We start from the raw sequence: 18,097 nt of genomic DNA on the forward strand, positions 1-18,097 counted from the left end.
GTGTAAATTTAATTTGGGTGTATGTTTCTTTGGTCTACTTCAGATTTTAACATAGCTAACCATGTATGACTTAAATTAAATGAACATGAAGCAACACAATTATTTTGATTTAGTAAAATTAGTGCTCTTTCTTTAATTTGACGTTTTTTTGTGGATTGTCCTTTTGTTAAAATTGTGGAATTATTCCATTGCATTTTATGGCAATTATCAAATGCATGTTGACAAATGTGTGATTTATGATATTCTCTGTTTTTATGTATGATTGGTGTTCTTTGGGTCTTTTGTGTAATGGTCTTGAGGTTTCTCCTATATAAAATTTATTGCAYTCGCAAGGAATCTTATAAATTACATTTTAATTTAATTATTTTTGAGGCGAAATACCCAAAAAGAACTTTGTAAGAAAAACAACTTCAACTTAGGGCTTGTCACACGTAACTGTTTTAACCACGTTTTAACAACTTCTTGGTCCKGATGAACCAAGATGAGTCACTGTCCTCATGCTGGAACGTAGCCGTTAATGCGAGTCTTGTCATTCACGATGGGGGTTGTCCCTCTGGTGGATTACAAGGGCCGGTTTATTATATTAACATCTCAACTAATAATAATTATGGCGTCGTTAGCAGCGAAACATTATTGTAAATAATAGGTTTCTCGTGCGCGTTCCGTTATTAAGTCTCGGTCTCTGAATGGCACTTGGCGCGCTCTCTTCTTATTAATCGCATTTTGTGTTTGTAATGATAATTGTTAGTCGCTTTCAGTCGGGCCATTCGATATGTTAACATGTCGATCCGACATGGGGGCACTTGTTTGCTAGGGAATTACACTTGATTCCTTCCATTGTTCATGTTTGCAATCAAGATTCAAGTGTGTTTGTGTTTCCAATGTTGGTTTTACCAACCCCATAGCCCACCACTATCTTGACGCAATTGTTTTAAGGCCCGTGGTCATAAATTTGGTACAGACGATCGGTCATTGAGTGGTCAAAAGCCGTTGGAAAATGCAAACAAATTTCCGCTCAATTCGCGTTTGGAGTAACGTGGCAATCGGAAAAGAGTGATTTGTTGAACCGCGCCCAAGCCCCCCCATAAGCGATTGGACATAAATCGTGGCAACCCTACAAACTGCATTAAGTAATATGTGATTTAATCAAGTTGCGTCGTTTGGATTGTTCGAGCGATTTATTCGACAGTCTTCGAGATGCCCCCACTCATATCTATATGGCCGTTTGTCTTGTGGAGCTATTGGGGGGAGTCTGAGGGTGGCCTTTATATTTCCCTCAATAATGCCAAAGTTGTAAACATGCAATTGACTGTTCTTAAGATAAAATCGGCACGAGCAATTTCGGATATTGGAATGGTAATCTGACAAATTCGAGCGATGATAAGGCCCCTAGTGCCCCTTCGATGCAATTGATGGGATTGGTCCCAGTATGGAACGGTTATGACGCAACGGAAAAATGAATTATTTATCATTCTATGTAGATCGGTCGATTTAATGGAGCAATCGCGACTTTGCAACATGATGGAAACGAAAAAATTGAATCCAGCAACATCTTATTTAGCGGACCAGCGTTAGGTCCGGGCTACCAGGCGGCCTTCTCTTACGCCAATGATTGACTTGATTAATCGAAACACATTTACTTGACGCAAAACAGCAAAACGCCATCGGCTAATGATCGCTATGAGTCTGCACAATGCAAATGAGTTGTTTCGTTTTGCATTTGAGACGCCATTTACATAAAAGTCTCCTCTCCATAGCGCTTTTCTGCTCATATTTCATCGTCGCATTAGAAGATCATCTTCAAGGGGAACTCTGAGTGATTTGTTTTGCGTGAAAATATACTGTATTGGAACTTGCAGCCCAAAAAGTAAAAACTTTACTCCTTTAAAGCTAATTGTAATTGACACGGTGACATTAATGTCGTGACAGCAGCGAGTGTCACACAACGTCACGTCACTGTGACATTCAACTGTTCACACAATGACACTGTTGGGGGCGACATAAATGTCGAGCGTTTACTCTCAACCACCCAGCATTCATATAAAGAATTTTTGTTCGCAGGACATTTTGGCGTCGTTGAGATGACGCCAAAAGTGACGGCGGTGGCGCCCTTGCCGGCGTCGGTCCTTCTGCAAAAACAACAAATTGTTTCAACTCGGGGGAGCCCGCCAAAAAAAGTTTGGCAACGTTTCGCCGGAATGGGGAGCGATGGTGTCATGCTTTTAGGAACTTGTTTACCTCGAAGTGGACGGAAAAATCATAAAAGGTTTGTGTTTTTTCTATTTCTCATAATTCTTTTGTGGTTTTAATGGAGGTTTTGGCTTGTCAAAATACCGTCGAGTTTCCGCCGCATCCCCCTTAGCGGCCGTGAAACGTTTCTTTGTTACAGTCATTTGTTTGGTAAACGATTTTTGATATGAAGAGCAAGCTGGGGTGCGCGAGTAGGAAAGGTTTGCTTCTTGAAGAAAAGTGGCCCTAAAATTGGGAAGCAACCACAGCTAAAGAAAGAAAAGAGAAACTGGACGAAGTGTTTTTGGAAGTAAAAAAACTGTGGAAGGAGTTGGCGCAGTGTTGCACATATGCCTTGGTGCGCCAACCCAATGCACCTGCTAGCATTGCGCCAACTCTTGAAAATTCACTGAGTAACCAGGCCTAGTTGATAGCGTGTTGTTTTCTTAGGCAGCTGGACGTAACTGCAATTAGGCCTGTTTCTTCTGCATCTATTGAGCAATAAAGAACATTTTTCTGCAACTTTGTCTTGTTTTTTACGCACCTTTTCGAGGGTTCTAGGACGAGTGGTTTTTAAAAGTCACTGTGTTTATTTGGTGGTTTAATGGCTTTTGATAGCAGTAAAACGTTGAAAACACTTTGTCCCAATTGTCAGTGACAGTTGGGCGCCCTCTATAGTGAATAAGTACAACTAATTATCGAAAGCAACGCCCTGAAGCGAATAAGTCGAACTAAAATCTACAAAAGCGCTCTCTGAAGTGAATAGGTCGAACTAAAATCGACAGCTGCGACCTCTGTAGTGAATACGTTGAACTCAAATTGACAACAGCGGGCTCTGTAATGAATATGTCAAACTAAAATTGACAGCAGCGCGCTTTATAGTGAATGTCTCGAAGTAAAATCTACTCTTATTAACAGAAAAAGTGCAATTTTCCATTTGCCAGAGTTTAAGCATTAGAAAAAGTGACAAATATTTCCAGTTGAACAGTGAAAAATGTACAGAAAGCTTGGCTTTATGTTTCTGTTGGAAAACATTGGCGCATCATTAGCGATTATTAGGTTTTCATGTCTGACAATTTGTAATGAATAATAAAAATGGATGCATTGCAATACCGCATTGTTTTGGTGTGGATCATGGAACGAAAACATCGAAGATTCCGGAATCTGGATCGACAAGGTCCAAAGGCTCGACTGGAAAATAAAGATAATGTTTTATTAGTCAAATACGGCGGTGCTCTGTGCCCAGTATTCTAATGTAATTACACAAACACGGACTACAAATCAAGGCTTATTCACTAAGATTTGCGTCTTTTGTCTGTCTGTCTTTTGTTTGATTTGCGTCTTTGCAAGGGTGAAAAATGGAGAATCAAAACTGGCAACAGTGACCAACAGGAAACAAATAATACTGGGACTTTTATAGTAGCAGTGAGAAGACGCTGAATAACGTAAAGTAAAAAGGGCGAATGGTGGATGAAAACACAAAAAGTAGATATCGAAACTTTATCTACTCAGAACAGAAGAAACTTGGTGTTTTCTTCGCAAAAAGGAGAATTTATCCAAAACTTCACCACAAGAGTTGAAGTGGGTTCACAAGCCATTTTGATCAAATAACTTGCCAAGTACAAATTGACCAACAAAATTATTTACCAGAATCTAGTGCTGATTGAGCATTTTGCCCACTTGCCATAGACTTGATCCATTAACAGCCTGAGGAACGATACCGATAACTAAATATTCCAGATTCTTTAATGTTTTTGGCTAAATTTCCTAAAGTCAATAACGCCCCATCTGAGGCAGGCTTTAGTTGATGAAAACGGCATTGAAATCAACAATAAATCCAAACAATCTCTTTTCAGTTTGAAGGTTGACTAGTCCCTAAATAATTCATAACGTTGTGATAAAGTCAGCCTTCAAACAGTTTCAGTTTTTCAAGCAATCAGCAGGAAGGAAATTGAACAGTCTCGATGTAGAATGTTGTGTAATCAAAACACTTAGCATGAAAAGTAATTCTTTTATAAGGCTGTCATCGCATATGAAACTTCCTTTGCCCTCAAACAGGAATTGCTTTTCCGGACTTTTTATGGAAAACTATCGTTGCCAAATTTTAGCGTTGGAGACTCCCGGGCCGCCTCTTTGGCGCCCGGGATTGGCGCCGTTCAGCTTCCGCAATTCGTGTATCTTCCAATAGCAAAATGTAGAGCGACATTCAGCTACAGAGACGATTCGGATCAGCGACAATTCCACTGGATCTCTCCCGGTCTGCCTCAATTCACCTCTCGAGATTATTATTATTTTTACATATCACGCGCGATGAGTCCTTTGATCAATGATAAGAATAAATTAATTGATAACAGGCTGCTTTTGAAGAGTATAGATTTCAATTGGTGAAAACAAAAGTGACATGATTTTTGTTGTAGAAAAATTAGGGCAATTCGCACATTCGATGCAACAGTGCAAAATTCATTGCCGTCTGCGACAACAACAACAACTGAAAAACGAAACAATTGAAAAACTAGGAAGAATTGATAGCATTCCGTCGCTTGCTCGCAATCTCTCGTTGGCTGATTCTCATGCGCCCAGTCGGCCAATGGGGCGCCGCTCTCCGAACAGATAATCTTCTAATCCGAATAGTTTCATTCGTCTTATTTATGGCATGTTTACGCTACTGTTTTGGCCCCCTTGCAAACTGACATTTGTCAAAATAACAAAGCGCCCGAAATGGAAAAAGTTATTTTGTTTTATGGCCGCCCCCGATATGTAGCCCAGGATTTTATGACTACGGCCAAGTTTGCCGCACGAGGGTTGCATTATGTGATGTTCGATGGATTTTATTGAGAAAAATCGTCTGATGCTAAAGATCGTATCGTTTAGCGGTTCCAAACCGCTTTTGAAGTTCTTGAATGGAATTTGGTGGGTTTTTGTTGAGTTGTCGGTTGCAGTGAACAGGCATTTTGGTAATGCGCACGTTTGTATGTTGGTAAAGAAACCAGCAAATTTCCGCTTGGAAAATTTGGCGAACAAAAGTGGACGCGTGATTGGTGTTCTGCCGAATGCGCCTGCTATATTCCACGCCTTCGCCAGTTCACTAACCAATAGTGTAACGGATGCGCATTCGGGCTCCTCCCTTTCTTATCTCGCCAATTCTTATTGGCCCCGCGCGTTTCATGAAAGAACGCGATGTGGAGAAACGGGCAAGTGCGACTGTTACATCACAGATGTCGCGGGTGTTTATAAAATGCCCATTAAATAGCCGAGGATTTCCCAGCTAATTCTGCTAAGAGGATGTCGCATATCGACGGATGGCAGATGAATGAATAAGTGGGATTTTACTAGCAATTTGCGTTCTTTAATTACCTAATCTAAACAAGTCTTAATTTATTGGGCTTGCAACACTTAACGGGTTCCCACTCTCGGGTACCCAAATTCTGGGCTTTCGCCGAGCGTGTCATGCGTCCTCTGGTCGTTCTTCAGTTCGCCAGGCAACCGCTAACCTTGATGCGTAAGAGCGACTGAAACCCAACAGAAAAATATGGTCGCTAAATCCTGTTTCAGCTGTTTAGAATGCGCCGATCTATTCATATTCAATTATCAGTGATAGCCGGTTGTAGGAAGTGAGTAAAAGAGAAAGTGCACAAGGCAAACCAGTAGCGAACCAGCAGCGACTAACCACAGAATTTTTGTTGCGAAATAAATGGGACACCCTCAGAATGGCGCTCATCCATGCCGCTTTAATAGCGTCGGCCCTCTTAGGCCTCTACCACCAAGTGCAAGCTGAATACATCCCTCCGGGGCCCCTCTACAGGTGCCCCAAGGAGAAGCTGCTGCTCCACCCCTGCAGTTGCGACGTGGAGTCCGACCAGGGGCTCTGGATCAGTTGCAACAACACCAACATTGCCAGCATGAGTTTGGCCCTCAACAATTTGGCCACCTTCGAGTTGCCCATCGAAACTCTGACTATCAAAAGTTGCCACATTGGTAAGCAAACGCTTGTTTTGATGGTAACGGTTTTGGGTCGCGCAAGTCGCACGGTCTAAATGTGCAATAGTATACCGGGAGTGAAATATTAAAGTGTAGGTACTTTTCCATAACGGCGGCAACGTTGCAYCTTCAGAAAGGGAGAACCATAGAGTACTTTTACTTTTTCTATGGGGAGAACCCTAAAGAAGTTTAGACCTMAACAGAGTTCAGCTTTGAAACTGCAAAACACGATYTGAAGCAGTCMAAAYTGAAAACRAAAAACSCGCCGTTGGAATCGRGWGCTGSGRATGAAAAATGCGAAATATTTGCCWGATGCTTTCCAAGACTCCAGTAATTGTGGTTAAAAATGACACAAAGAGCTGAAATCAGCCCTGAAATTACAKTAAACAATAATTTATGAAAAAAAGGAAAACATTGTTGGAATATAATCCGAAAGAAAAATGCACAAGAGTTGCAAATGCAAACAAACACAAGGCTTGATGCGGAGCGCAAAGCACACTTGAAGATGCAAGCGATTTGTGCTTGCGAAACGTCGGCTTGCGTCGAAAACGACTTTTTACGACTAAAAATCAATTATTTTGATTTTTCGATGCTCTAGTGGCAGCTTCGGATTATGCGTAAAATTTGCAAAAATGTCAAAATTTAGTTTTTGAATTCGAATTTTGGATATTCTGAACAACTTTTTTACAAGTTACTCTTGTTTCTAAGCTCTCAAGTTTCCACAGGTCCACTTAAAAATACTGACAATTTTAAGCTACATTTAGAAATGTGTTTTTCTGGCTTTGAAGCCGTGCTCCATGGCAATTTCTACCTGACGTTTCGTCCACAACTGCGGTGGACATTATCAAAGGCGAAAAATTATAGAATACATTTTATTGAATCACTTTGTGTGAATCACAATCGAAGCTTTGCAAAAATGTTTCTAGAACCTGTTGCGGCTTAGAATTTTGGACAAAACCAAAATAACTTTTTTTTGGATTTTTTTCTAAAACTATTTGCCTGAACAGAACAGGCGAAAGCTTATAATCAATTATTTGGAAAACTCGTCACCGTGGTCGCTGTGAATAATTTATTTTTTTTAAATTCCGGTTTCTCCACTTAGGTCAATATTTCTAAACAAAACGCTCTCTAAACAGAAAAATGCGTTTTTTCCGGACGCTTTACCGTAAAATATTGACAAACTGAGAGTGTTTTATGCAAAAAGGAGATCGATTTTCTTTATCTTCTTTATCGCCTTTTTCAAATACCCGTTTTCCAAATTTGAATTTGGGACAAAACCGAAACAAAATTATCTCGTTCCTTTATTCTAAAAATTAAAGTTTTCCCAAAAAACGACCAGGGAAACCAAAATCAGATCAACTATTTGGAAAACTCGTCACCCTCATCGCTCTAGAATTTTTTTAAGTTTCTTACTTTCCGGTTTTTCCCGTTTTAAACCAAATATTTTCAAGCAATCGTTTCTCTCGTTCAAAAGGTCAATCAGCCAATTGTTAAGAGTTAGCGCAGTGCTGCGCAAATGGCTTCGTGCGCCAACCCAACGCATCGGCACAGTAACTCAGTTGCGTTGCTGATAAACCGTTACGGTTTAGATGATAAAACTGTAGTCTCGGTGATCGGTAAATGAGTTACAATTCATTAATCGATGAGTTAATAATAAAAAGTTGCAAATGCAAACGAACACAAGGCTTGATGTGGCATGCAAATCACACCTGAAGATGCGAGCTATTCGCGCAGAAAGACGACACGTCAGAAAATAACTGTTTTTCACGACTAAAAACTTGATGATTTTGAAATTGATTTTGGAATTTGAATTTTGAACCTTTGAACAACTTTTTCTGCTAACTTTTCCCATATCTGAAGTAGGCTTTGATAACTCGCTGAATTTTTAGGAGTTGGCGCAGTGTAGCGCAAATGGCTTGGTGCGCCAACCCGGCACCGGCGCAGTAACTCAATTAGTTGACGGTAAAACGTAGATGTTAAAATTCCAGTCTCCGTCATCGGTAAATGAGCTAAAACTCATTAACTCAGAGAACGGCAACAAGCAATCCAAAGGCGCAACTCGACACAGTGTTACTCAGGCCTGATATGAAGATGTAGAGAGTAGTGATTCCAGAGAAGTAAAAATAAATCACAGTGATTAAAATTGTAAACTAAAAAGTCTGTATTAAAATTATGCTGTTCTCTGTATAAAATCGGGTTGTGAAGGTTTCCTGTGGGCAGGTTTGCTCAATGCAGAATTAAACACGGCTGACATCACCGGCATATTTTCACCTTGCAACGTCCGAGTCATTATTTTTCGCAGGAATTAATTAAAACGAAATTAATTTAAAAGTAAAATTAATCTTAAGCGAATGTATTTTAAGCAACTTCCAGGGGCATAAATTGAGAGATCCGTGGAGCGTCGTTTGCTGCGTGGGGCGGCGAAATATTAATGGATTTTAAATCTCAATTTGATTGGCTGCACATCGGAGCGTCATTTTCTAATTACCCTGTGTATTGGAAGTGCGCATTTTTTCGCCCGCATCGGTTGCATGTTGTGACAATGATTGCGCCATAATGGGCATCGTTCGAAAAGGCCCTGGAAAAGCCCCGGAAAGTTGCCTTAATGCAATAATAAAATCCGGTTTTAATGCGATTAATCTGGAATTTAATTAATTAATGAAAATCTCTTAATGTTTTCAGCGAGACTTTTCGGCAGCCTTTTGTACAAGCTGAAACTTCGGGTGCTCCGGATCGAGGAGACTCCGCTAGAGATAATTGATGAGTTCTCCTTTTTGGGAGTGAACAACACGCTGAACGAGCTGCACATCGTTAATTCCAGTCTATTGGAGCTGCCCCTGGCTGCTTTTAAGGTGCGAAGATTTTTGCTTTGGGAGGCGACTGTATGTGTGATGAATCACATAAGACAAAACACCGGGCCCCCGTCGCTCTTAAGGGAAAAATCGGGAGTGTTTCAATGGCTGCGCCAGCGAAATCTCTTCGCTGGCACTTATTGAAGTCATAATTCATACCACCTTTAAGGCCGAGCTCGGAAACGGCGCAATTTATTTGCGGTAATTCGTTTAAAAGCTACGTGGAACTACCGAAATTACTCCCACTGAACGGCTGAAGGGGTTAGATTTTCATCGGTTTATTTTTTCACACCATTTCCAAGCCAATGCGATTGCGATCTCGTTACTCAATACAACTATTTTCTCGGCGATAAAAGCCACGGAGCAAAACGACCTACTGGAACTGGAAAATCCTTATTACTGAATAATTTCCATTACCTACCAAATTCCGATAAAATTTTAATATCCTTACGTTCGAAGAGGGCAAATAAAAGGAAAAACATAAAACGGTTTATCGGGGGCGTAGTTTAAACGAACGGTGGCCGATATTGGAATCGGTTTATTTCAGGCGCAACCAAGGCGACTTTGTTTATTAGATAAATACGAGTTGCACCAAGAAAACGGCCAAAGGAAAACGGAAAAATAACTATTTCCTCTGTTGCTTTATACTGAAATCCATACAGGGTGGTTGAACATCAGTTATAGATACTTTTACGCATATTTTTCTCCATCACACTGCCATAAAGTGTTTCTTTTTATTTTCGGGCCGATAAACCGAGGCAAATAACGTTTCTTTGTCTAACGTGTGTATCCCGTCAAGTATTCAGTTATCGCTCTGCCACTTGATTCTTCGCTGAACGGATATGTTGCCATCAAGCAACTGAAAGGCCCTAGAATATAAAACGTCCATTTAAGACCCCATTACTGTGCCATTGGCAATAAGGCAGTTTAATTTTTTCGCCGTTATAGTCTTATCTGCGATGTAGGCCCACAATATGGGCCCATTAAGTTGAGGCGCTGCGCCCATTATTTTAACTGGCTCACATTTTGTTTACCAACCCTTATATGTGCGCCCTCATTTTCCTTAACATCGGCTTGGCAAAGTAGCGTGCTCTGAAATTCGCTTGAAAGCCGACGCCTTAATGAAAAATTAGTATCATACTTTTTCTTTTCTGGCTTTCAGTCAAAATGTGAAATAAAAATGTTCATATCGTTTATTTCATATAACGTTTCGGCGAGACAACAGCGCCATCGTCAGATTTAAAATTCAACACAAACCCATTATTGGGAAACATTAGATTCTTTGGCTAGAGCMTAAAAAKAATCTAATGTTTCCCAATAATGGGTTTGTGTTGAATTTTAAATCTGACGATGGCGYTGTTGTCTCGCCGAAATGTTAAATGAAATAAACGATATGAACATTTCTATTTCAYATTTTTTCCACATATAATAACAATTACACGCAGTCCGGAAAATAAATCAGAATGAAAAATTCCTGTGGCGTTCGCAAATGAAATTATCCAGGCCATCAATTTTTTGTTTGCCAATGGGCATCTTTTCTTGGGGAAATCTAAATCGTCTTTAGTCTGTTTTCCATTTTGGAAATGGGGATTTACCGGCTGTTTATTCAGCGAATCCTTCTTATTGGATAGTGCCAGCTAAGATTTAGGGCTTTCCCGTGTAAATATGGATATAAAGTGGATGTTTTCTCTGTGTGCAGTCTATTGTTAGGGACGATCTCTCTGAAAAGATTCCCCAGCGACGCTGTCGGGGATTTGTTTGTTTTATTTAACTGCCTCTACAGCGGATAGAGCTCAGTCCTCGCGACTTAGCAGCTTCGCATTGTTACGATGTCGGTGGTTTTGTACTCAGATACTGGGAAACATCACGGTGCTCAATATCGACGGGCACAACATAAGCGACCTGCCGAAGGAGGCGTTCTTCGAGAGCGAAATGAGCGGAAAACTGCTGAAACTGCACATTGTGAACGGCCATCTAAACACCCCGCCGATTGAGGCTTTGCAGCCGCTCAGGTAACGGGAGCGGCGAAGTTAACAAAACGCTGTTCACTCAACGTAATAAATTGCTATTCAGAAAATTGAAGACGCTAGACCTGCACGGCAATCGGATAAAAGAGCTGAAAAGGAACCAATTTAAAGGGCTGCGAGATGTCGAAATTCTGGATTTGAGCTTCAACATGATTCCGAAAATCGATTCGAGCCATTTGGCCGATTTGACGAAAATGTCGTGGCTTAACGTCTCTCATAATAGTCTGAAGGAACTTACCAGGTAAGTCGGAGAAATCATTTCTCTTGAACGCTGGCCAATTGATCTCGAAACCGGTTGCGCACTTATTAGTCCTCATCAGTGGTTTCACCACCTAGAAAGCTGAACTCAACTGATGAAGACTAATAAGTTGGTTCAGAAGTGTTTCAATTTAGCAAAAATAAATATTTGAAAGGACACTTTTCAATAGGGTGTTTTCATTGTATCTACAAACTGAACATTAATTTATGCTAAATTTTATTTTTATTTTTGTTAAATATTTAATAAACAAATTCAGCTAAAATTCAAATTATTCATAAATCTCTAAAACGCAATCCTATTGGATGTGACGTCTCTGGTCATATAAATGGCGGATTGTTTACGTTCTGTGCATAGTGTTTAGTTGTGTGGTTGGTTGTGTTTCCTTAATTATTTTGTGGATTCAAATAATTTATAGTTTGTGTTAAACTAAGAAATTGCTTCATAAACTTCCTTCAAGCGTCACCAAACAATTTACCATGTGTACATATTTTTATGGTTACCGAATTTAAAAAAAACGACGAACGCTTTAATTCAGCGGAATCTAAGGGTGTCAAAGCAGCAGCGTAAGTCAAAATACGTAAATTCGTTATTAGTTACTCCCTCCTTGCATAATTAATTTCTTAAAATTAAGTTGTATTTTTGAATAAGAATCTGAATGCATATTATTACGCATTTATGTTTTCAGGTTATAGCCCTCTTTAGTAGCTTTTGGTTCGTACTTATATTAAAATCATCCTCCCAACAAAAAAAACATTGATTTTGAATTAGGAACATCACGTCTAGCTGCTTGGAACTATAAAACTTTACGTGCATAATCATGAGGAACGGTTAAAAAGAGTTTGTTTGGAGCACTTATTGAGCTATTCGTGCATCCTGGCACAAAACACCCCTTATTTTCTGATTCATACTGTCACTCCTTTGTCACTATTTTCTATTATGCAAGATAATAATAATAATCAATAAAATAGTGATAATCACAATAACTTAAATAATAAAACAAAGCTACGAAAACACCAAAATAAACACGAGACACTTTGTTGATATGACCTGCTACGTCACAATGGGGATAGACAACCGACGATACGCACTCGGCGTTTTTGGCGGAAAATATCTGATTTGAATTTAAATTCGCTTTAAAATTATTATGGAGACTTTTTATGCAAAAAACTATATCAGTATAATTTTTGCCATAACTACTTTCTATACATCAACATTAAAAAAAAAAGTGAAAACACCCTATTGTATCGGCCCGATCGGCCGGCCCTTTGTCAGAGCCAAGTGGAAAACTTTGTTGGTACGGATTTGCCAGCAGGAAATTCGAGTTTGTCATTAATTAAAATTGCATGTATTTCCGCAAAGTGTACACGGCAAGTGAAATATTCTGGCTCTAGTGGGGTAAAATTGGACGTGCAATTAAAGCGCTCATTAGTGAAACCTGCACAATTCGACATTGTCGTTTTAGTTGCCTTCATTCGAATTGTGTTGGTTTATTAATGCGATTATTATGTATGCATTGGGCCGAATGAATTTGAATCGATCATTAATATGAGCGTCGCGGCGGATTATTTGATTTATCCACGCGTCTTTCGGTGGGTTTAGAGGAGCGTTTGCAAGAAACACGGTGCTGCGTGTGCTCAACATGTCGTTCAATCAAATAAAGAAGCTGGATTCGAACTCGTTTCGTGGAATGAGGTTTTTGCGACGACTGTTCCTGTCTGATAACCTAATTGGGGACGTCGGTCGCGGCACTTTCGGCTCATTGCAGCGCATCGGAACTATAGATCTGGCCAGGAATTTGATCAAGAAAGTCGACTACCAGATGTTCTTCCAGCTGAACTTTATTGAGGTACGCGCCATTTTCCGCCCGAAACTCTGATTGTCGACGCGACATTTTTCTTGCAGCTGCTCGATTTGTCGGAGAATCAAATCACCGAGGTGCAAAAGCTCGCCTTTAAGGATCTCTATCTGTCCACCATCAACATGGCGAAAAACCAAATCAGCACCATCGAGAGTGGGGCGTTTGAGAACTGCGCCAATGTGACCAAGTTGGACTTGTCCGAAAACCAGCTGCGGGACATTCCGAAGAGGGCGTTTGACGAAACCACCTACGCCACTGAGCTGCAGTTGGCCCACAATTTCTTCACCAGCATGGAACAGGTGAGTGCGCACTCACACATTAACATCACTCACACATGGAAACTATGAATGTTCAGATTCCGCTGCACAACATGACAGGGCTGAAGATCTTGAACGTGTCCCACAATCAGATCGAAACCGTGCCCAAGAAAACATTCCCAAAACTATATGAGTTGCACACGATCGATCTGTCCTACAACAATCTATCTGGTGAGGATTCACTGGACTAAAATGCGACTTTTCCTCCAACCCTGCCAATCTTTTCCAGACATATTTAATTCGGTTTTCACCACGCTGTTCTCCCTGAGGACGCTCGATCTCAGCCATAATTCTTTAGAGGCCATTAAGCCGAGCACTTTCGGTCCGCTGCCGACTCTTCTTAGGCTGGATATGAGTTTCAACAGGTTGGAAACTATCGCCAAGAGCGCCCTCACCAGGTACAACCACATTCCAACGAATTGGCATCGGGAGGAGATTTGCAGGGCGTTGACCAAGCGATAAATGTTTAATCCTAGATTGGCCAGCACGCGGGAACTGATTGTGAGCCACAACAAGTTGAGCGCGTTGTTCATCTTGCCGATTTCCACTTCTCATCTGGACCTGTCCCATAACGAGTTCGAAACGATCCCCCCCAAGCTGTGGCCCTCCATGAATTCCCTTCTCAGTTTGGACTTGAGTTTTAACCGGCTGGGCGATAGCCTGGAGCACGGCAGTTTTACGAACTTGCTGACACTGCAAAAGTAAGTTTCGGATTTCAATTCGGGATGATCTTATAAGCGACGTGGGTTTTTCGGCTGATTTCATCAAATTACCGCAATTGCAAGAGTACAACGTTAGTACTTTTCCATACAAGGGCGAAAAACGGCCTGGGTAACACTGTGTTGAGTTGCGCTATTGAGTTGATGAGTTTTAACAATGCGCCAGCCCAACGCACCGGCGCACCAACCCATTTGCGCAGTACTGCGCTAACTTATACACATTCACTGAGTTACCTTTTCGGTTACCAAAACGGGAAAAACCGGAAGTTTTGAATACACTTTTAAAAGTTTCAGAGCGATGAGGCTGACGAGTTTTCCAAATAGTTGATAATATTATTTTGCTTTTTCTGTTCATTTTTCGGGAAAACTTTAATTCTCACCAGAAATTTGTCTCGATTTTGTCCCAAATTCAAAAGAAAAGCGGGTATTCTAAAAAGACGATAAAGAAGACCAAACTATAAAGACGACGAGTTTTCCTGTAAAATCGATCTCTTAATTTTTTTGGATAAAAGACTCACTTTGCCAGTAGTTTACAGTAAAACGTTAGGCAAAAACGCATTTTTCTGTTTAGAGACATTTTTGTTTAGAAATATTAACGTAAAAGTGAAGAAATCGGAATTAAAAAAAAAATAATTTTACCAAAAACCAAACAAATTATTCACAGCGACGAAGGTGACCAGTTTTCCAAATAATTGATTATAAACTTTCACTTGTTCTGTTCGGGGAAACACTTCTGGTAAAAAATGTAGCGTTTTGTTCGAAATTCGAAGCTGCAAAAGTTCGAGAAAAACTTTCAAAAATTATTGGGGTTTTGTGTCAAATTTGAAGCTGAAAATAGTTTTCTAAAATTTCCTGCAAACCGAATTTTGTCATTTTTGACTGAAAAGACCTCATGATTGTCAGGAAAGAAGAGAAAACCTTGATGATTTTTGATTGAATTTATTTTTATTATGTCGAATTCGACACTGAAAAAAGCTTTTGTAAAATTTCCAAAAAGCTGTAAATGTAATTTTTCGCGTCAAAGACTTCCAGATTGTCAGTATTTTCATGTAAAACTTTTCAATAGAGCGTTTTTGAGTACAAAGTAAAGGAAGAAAAACGGTTCGGTCAAAACTAAAAACCGCAGTTTTTAACAAACTCTACAGTCTTCAGAGGGATGGGGGTGACGATTTTCCAAATAATTGATTTGGATAAACTTTCGCTTATACTGTTCGGGAAAATATTTCTCGTAAAAAATCCAGAAGAAAGATTAGCGTTTTGTTCGAAATTCGAAGCTGTAAAAGTTCCAGAAAAACTTTTACACATTTTCGTAAAATTTATTTTACAGTTTTCACAGAAAGCACCTGAAGATTGTCAGTATTTTTAAGTAAAAATAGAAAAAAATGCGTTTTTTGCGTTGAAACAATTGCTTAATATAAGCTTTGCTAAAACTGGAAAGACCTGAAATTTTGAAGAAACTTTAAAATCTTCAGAGCGACGAGGGCGGCGGGATTTCCAAATATTTTTTTGTAAACTTTTGCTCTATGGTTGTTTTTTGAAAATAATCGTAGGTAATTACTATCGGTTAAAAACTAAATAATTTTTTTTGGTTTTTGTGCCAAATTTGAAGCCGAAAAAGGTTTCCTAAAATTCCCTGCAAAGCGATGAATGAAGCGAATTTTCTAGCAAAATTAATTTTGTCATTTTTGCCTGAAAAGACGCAATAATAGTCAGGAAAGCAGAAAAGAATCAGAAAATAATGTTTTTTTGCGCTTTCGATTATAAACTTTTAGTTATAATCGGTTTTTGAGAAAACGTTAATGAATTTCGGGAACAAACGGGAGAAATTTATTTGCGTTTTTGTCCCGAATTCGACACTGAAAAAAGTTTTTTTGAAATTCCTCCAAAGCTATAAATTTATCTTGTAATTTTTCGCGTAAAAGTCTTCCAGATTGTCAGTATTTTTGAGTGAAACTCTTCAAAAATAGAGCGTTTTCGAGTAAAAAGTAAGGCAAGAAAAAAATCAGTTAAAACTAGAAACCACAGTTTTCTAACAAACTCTACTGTCTTCAGAGGGATGGGGGTGACGAGTTTTCCAAATGATTTATTATAATTTTCCAATTATTCTATTCGTTTTTTGCTAAAAAGGTATTTGATTTTGTGCCAAATTCAAGGCTGGAAACGGATTTTAAAACTTTTTACAAAGCGAAGAAGGAGACGAGTGTTCTAATAAAATTTGTTTTATAATTTTTCGCAGAAAATACCTTAAGATAGTCAGTATTTTTAAGTGAAACTTTACAAAATTGAGCGCTTAGAAGAAAGAGTAAAGTTGAAGCTCAAACTGGAAAATTCTGAAAAAACTTTAAAAATATTATTCTTGTCGAAAAACAACTAAAAGGTCATCAACTGGAATCCAGCAACCGAACCGAGTTACTGCGCCGGTGCGTTGGGTTGGCGCACTGCGCCAACTCCTAAAAATTCACCGAGTAACCCAGGCCTAACTCTGCGTAAAACTGCAACAAATTAATACTAAAGAAAAGTGCTTCTTTATGATCATCACGTGATCAGAAAACGGCAGTTTTTCATTCACGCGAATCAAAAAGTACGCTTTTTAAGAACATTCCCACTAACACAAAACTTGCGTTTGAAGTTAGCGGTCGATGTTGGAAAACTTTCCGCCTTGTTCGCCCTGCACTATGATCCACTTTATTAACTGTCAAAACTTTCAGATTGAATTTGAGTTACAACGGCTTGACTCGACCTCCGTGGACGTCGATAAGCGAACTGACTGCGCTGCAATATTTGTACGTGCAGGTAAGGCGGCTGCATTTTTTCACCGGAAAATGGCAAAAATCCAGCGGGTTTTTTTCGTGTTGCAGGGCAACAACTTGACGACACTGCGCCGGAACGCATTCGGCAAAGTTCCGGTGATGTTCGAGCTCGACCTCTCCAACAACGCCATCAACAACGTGAGCACAAGAGCCTTCGAGGGCCTGCTTCAGCTCATCCATCTCAAAATGAACAACAACAATATTAGCGTCATTCCTAACGGAGCGTTCCAGGGTAAGTGCACGTCGAGTCTCTCTTCTCGTTGTCTCTGCTGCCAGAGGCTCTAAAGCTCTAAAGCTGTAAAGGGCAGCTTGCAGGATTCTGTGATTGCGTTTTCTATAGCGATTCAAACGTTGCATATTCTGTGTAATTCCGCGCTCCTGAGCCGGATTTATTTGCTCAACTGTTCAAGCGGCTTGAGAGTATGAGCAGCAAAGGGAATCGGTACTGAAGCGAATTACTATGGCATTTTGCAGTCAGTTTCAATAATTAGGCGCCTGCAATTAATGCATTGCTAGCGCAGGTCAATGAAGCAGCTGCCAACCGAATAATTCTGAATATTGTTCGGTTCAAGGGCCGGGTGCGAATTATCCGGGATTTATAAGTCGGCAAAACCCAATTATTATTAATTAATTTTCTGTGTACTGGACTATTTATATTAGCAAGTCGGAATACGCACGATCCTTTGTTTAATATTTAATTATTATCTTCCTGCTGTATACCACTGTAATCCGACAAGTGCTTTTAGCGCAATTTGAATAATGCAGAAGTCCTGTTCCCGGCACGAATTAGCCGAATGACTAAATGGAATTAGACATACAGGATTTGAGGGTGTTAAGCGATAACGCGTTTTCCTTGCTTTGGGCTCGAATTCCGATTTTCTGTCCACTTTTTTATTCCAATATGTAAATGTTAATGCAGTGTTTCTGCTTTTTGCAGGTTTAGTGTCTCTCACCGATTTGGACTTGTCGCAAAACAGGCTGGTAAAACTGGACAACAAAACAAACGGCATTTTCGACGATTGTCTGTCTCTAGAACGGGTAAGTAGTG

The 18,097-nt window shown here is 39.8% G+C and overlaps 3 protein-coding genes and 1 long non-coding RNA gene across 4 annotated transcripts in view; 3 read left to right on the forward strand and 1 right to left on the reverse strand.

Moving 5' to 3' along the window:
• The window catches only part of LOC109534106 (elongation factor Tu), a 37,604-nt gene extending 34,853 nt beyond the window's left edge, over window positions 1-2,751 (forward strand). Inside the window, exon 7 of the mRNA XM_019899661.2 lies at window positions 2,062-2,751. The gene's annotated coding sequence lies outside the window, so the exon portion shown is untranslated. The remainder of the gene's footprint in view (window positions 1-2,061) is intronic.
• LOC109534156 (dimethyladenosine transferase 1, mitochondrial) overlaps window positions 1-18,097 on the forward strand; it is a 179,795-nt gene that overhangs the window by 44,470 nt on the left and 117,228 nt on the right. The gene's annotated exons all lie outside the window — the stretch shown is intronic.
• The window catches only part of LOC125504893, an 80,194-nt gene that overhangs the window by 5,882 nt on the left and 56,215 nt on the right, over window positions 1-18,097 (reverse strand). The gene's annotated exons all lie outside the window — the stretch shown is intronic.
• LOC109534152 (protein artichoke) overlaps window positions 5,670-18,097 on the forward strand; it is a gene marked incomplete at its 3' end in the record, with an annotated part of 15,257 nt that continues 2,829 nt past the window's right edge. The window contains 13 exon segments of the mRNA XM_048667548.1: window positions 5,670-5,840; window positions 5,936-6,204; window positions 8,890-9,059; window positions 10,911-11,071; window positions 11,133-11,327; window positions 12,945-13,191; window positions 13,248-13,502; window positions 13,559-13,691; window positions 13,750-13,918; window positions 13,997-14,221; window positions 16,948-17,032; window positions 17,098-17,281; window positions 17,987-18,087. Of these exon segments, the coding sequence (XP_048523505.1) occupies window positions 5,791-5,840; window positions 5,936-6,204; window positions 8,890-9,059; window positions 10,911-11,071; window positions 11,133-11,327; window positions 12,945-13,191; window positions 13,248-13,502; window positions 13,559-13,691; window positions 13,750-13,918; window positions 13,997-14,221; window positions 16,948-17,032; window positions 17,098-17,281; window positions 17,987-18,087 (2,244 nt within the window).

The sequence above is a fragment of the Dendroctonus ponderosae genome, unplaced genomic scaffold (assembly GCF_020466585.1).
Source record: "Dendroctonus ponderosae isolate FM_Combo_2020 unplaced genomic scaffold, Dpon_F_20191213v2 Dpon_F_20191213_6, whole genome shotgun sequence".
NCBI classification, from domain to species: domain Eukaryota; kingdom Metazoa; phylum Arthropoda; class Insecta; order Coleoptera; family Curculionidae; genus Dendroctonus; species Dendroctonus ponderosae.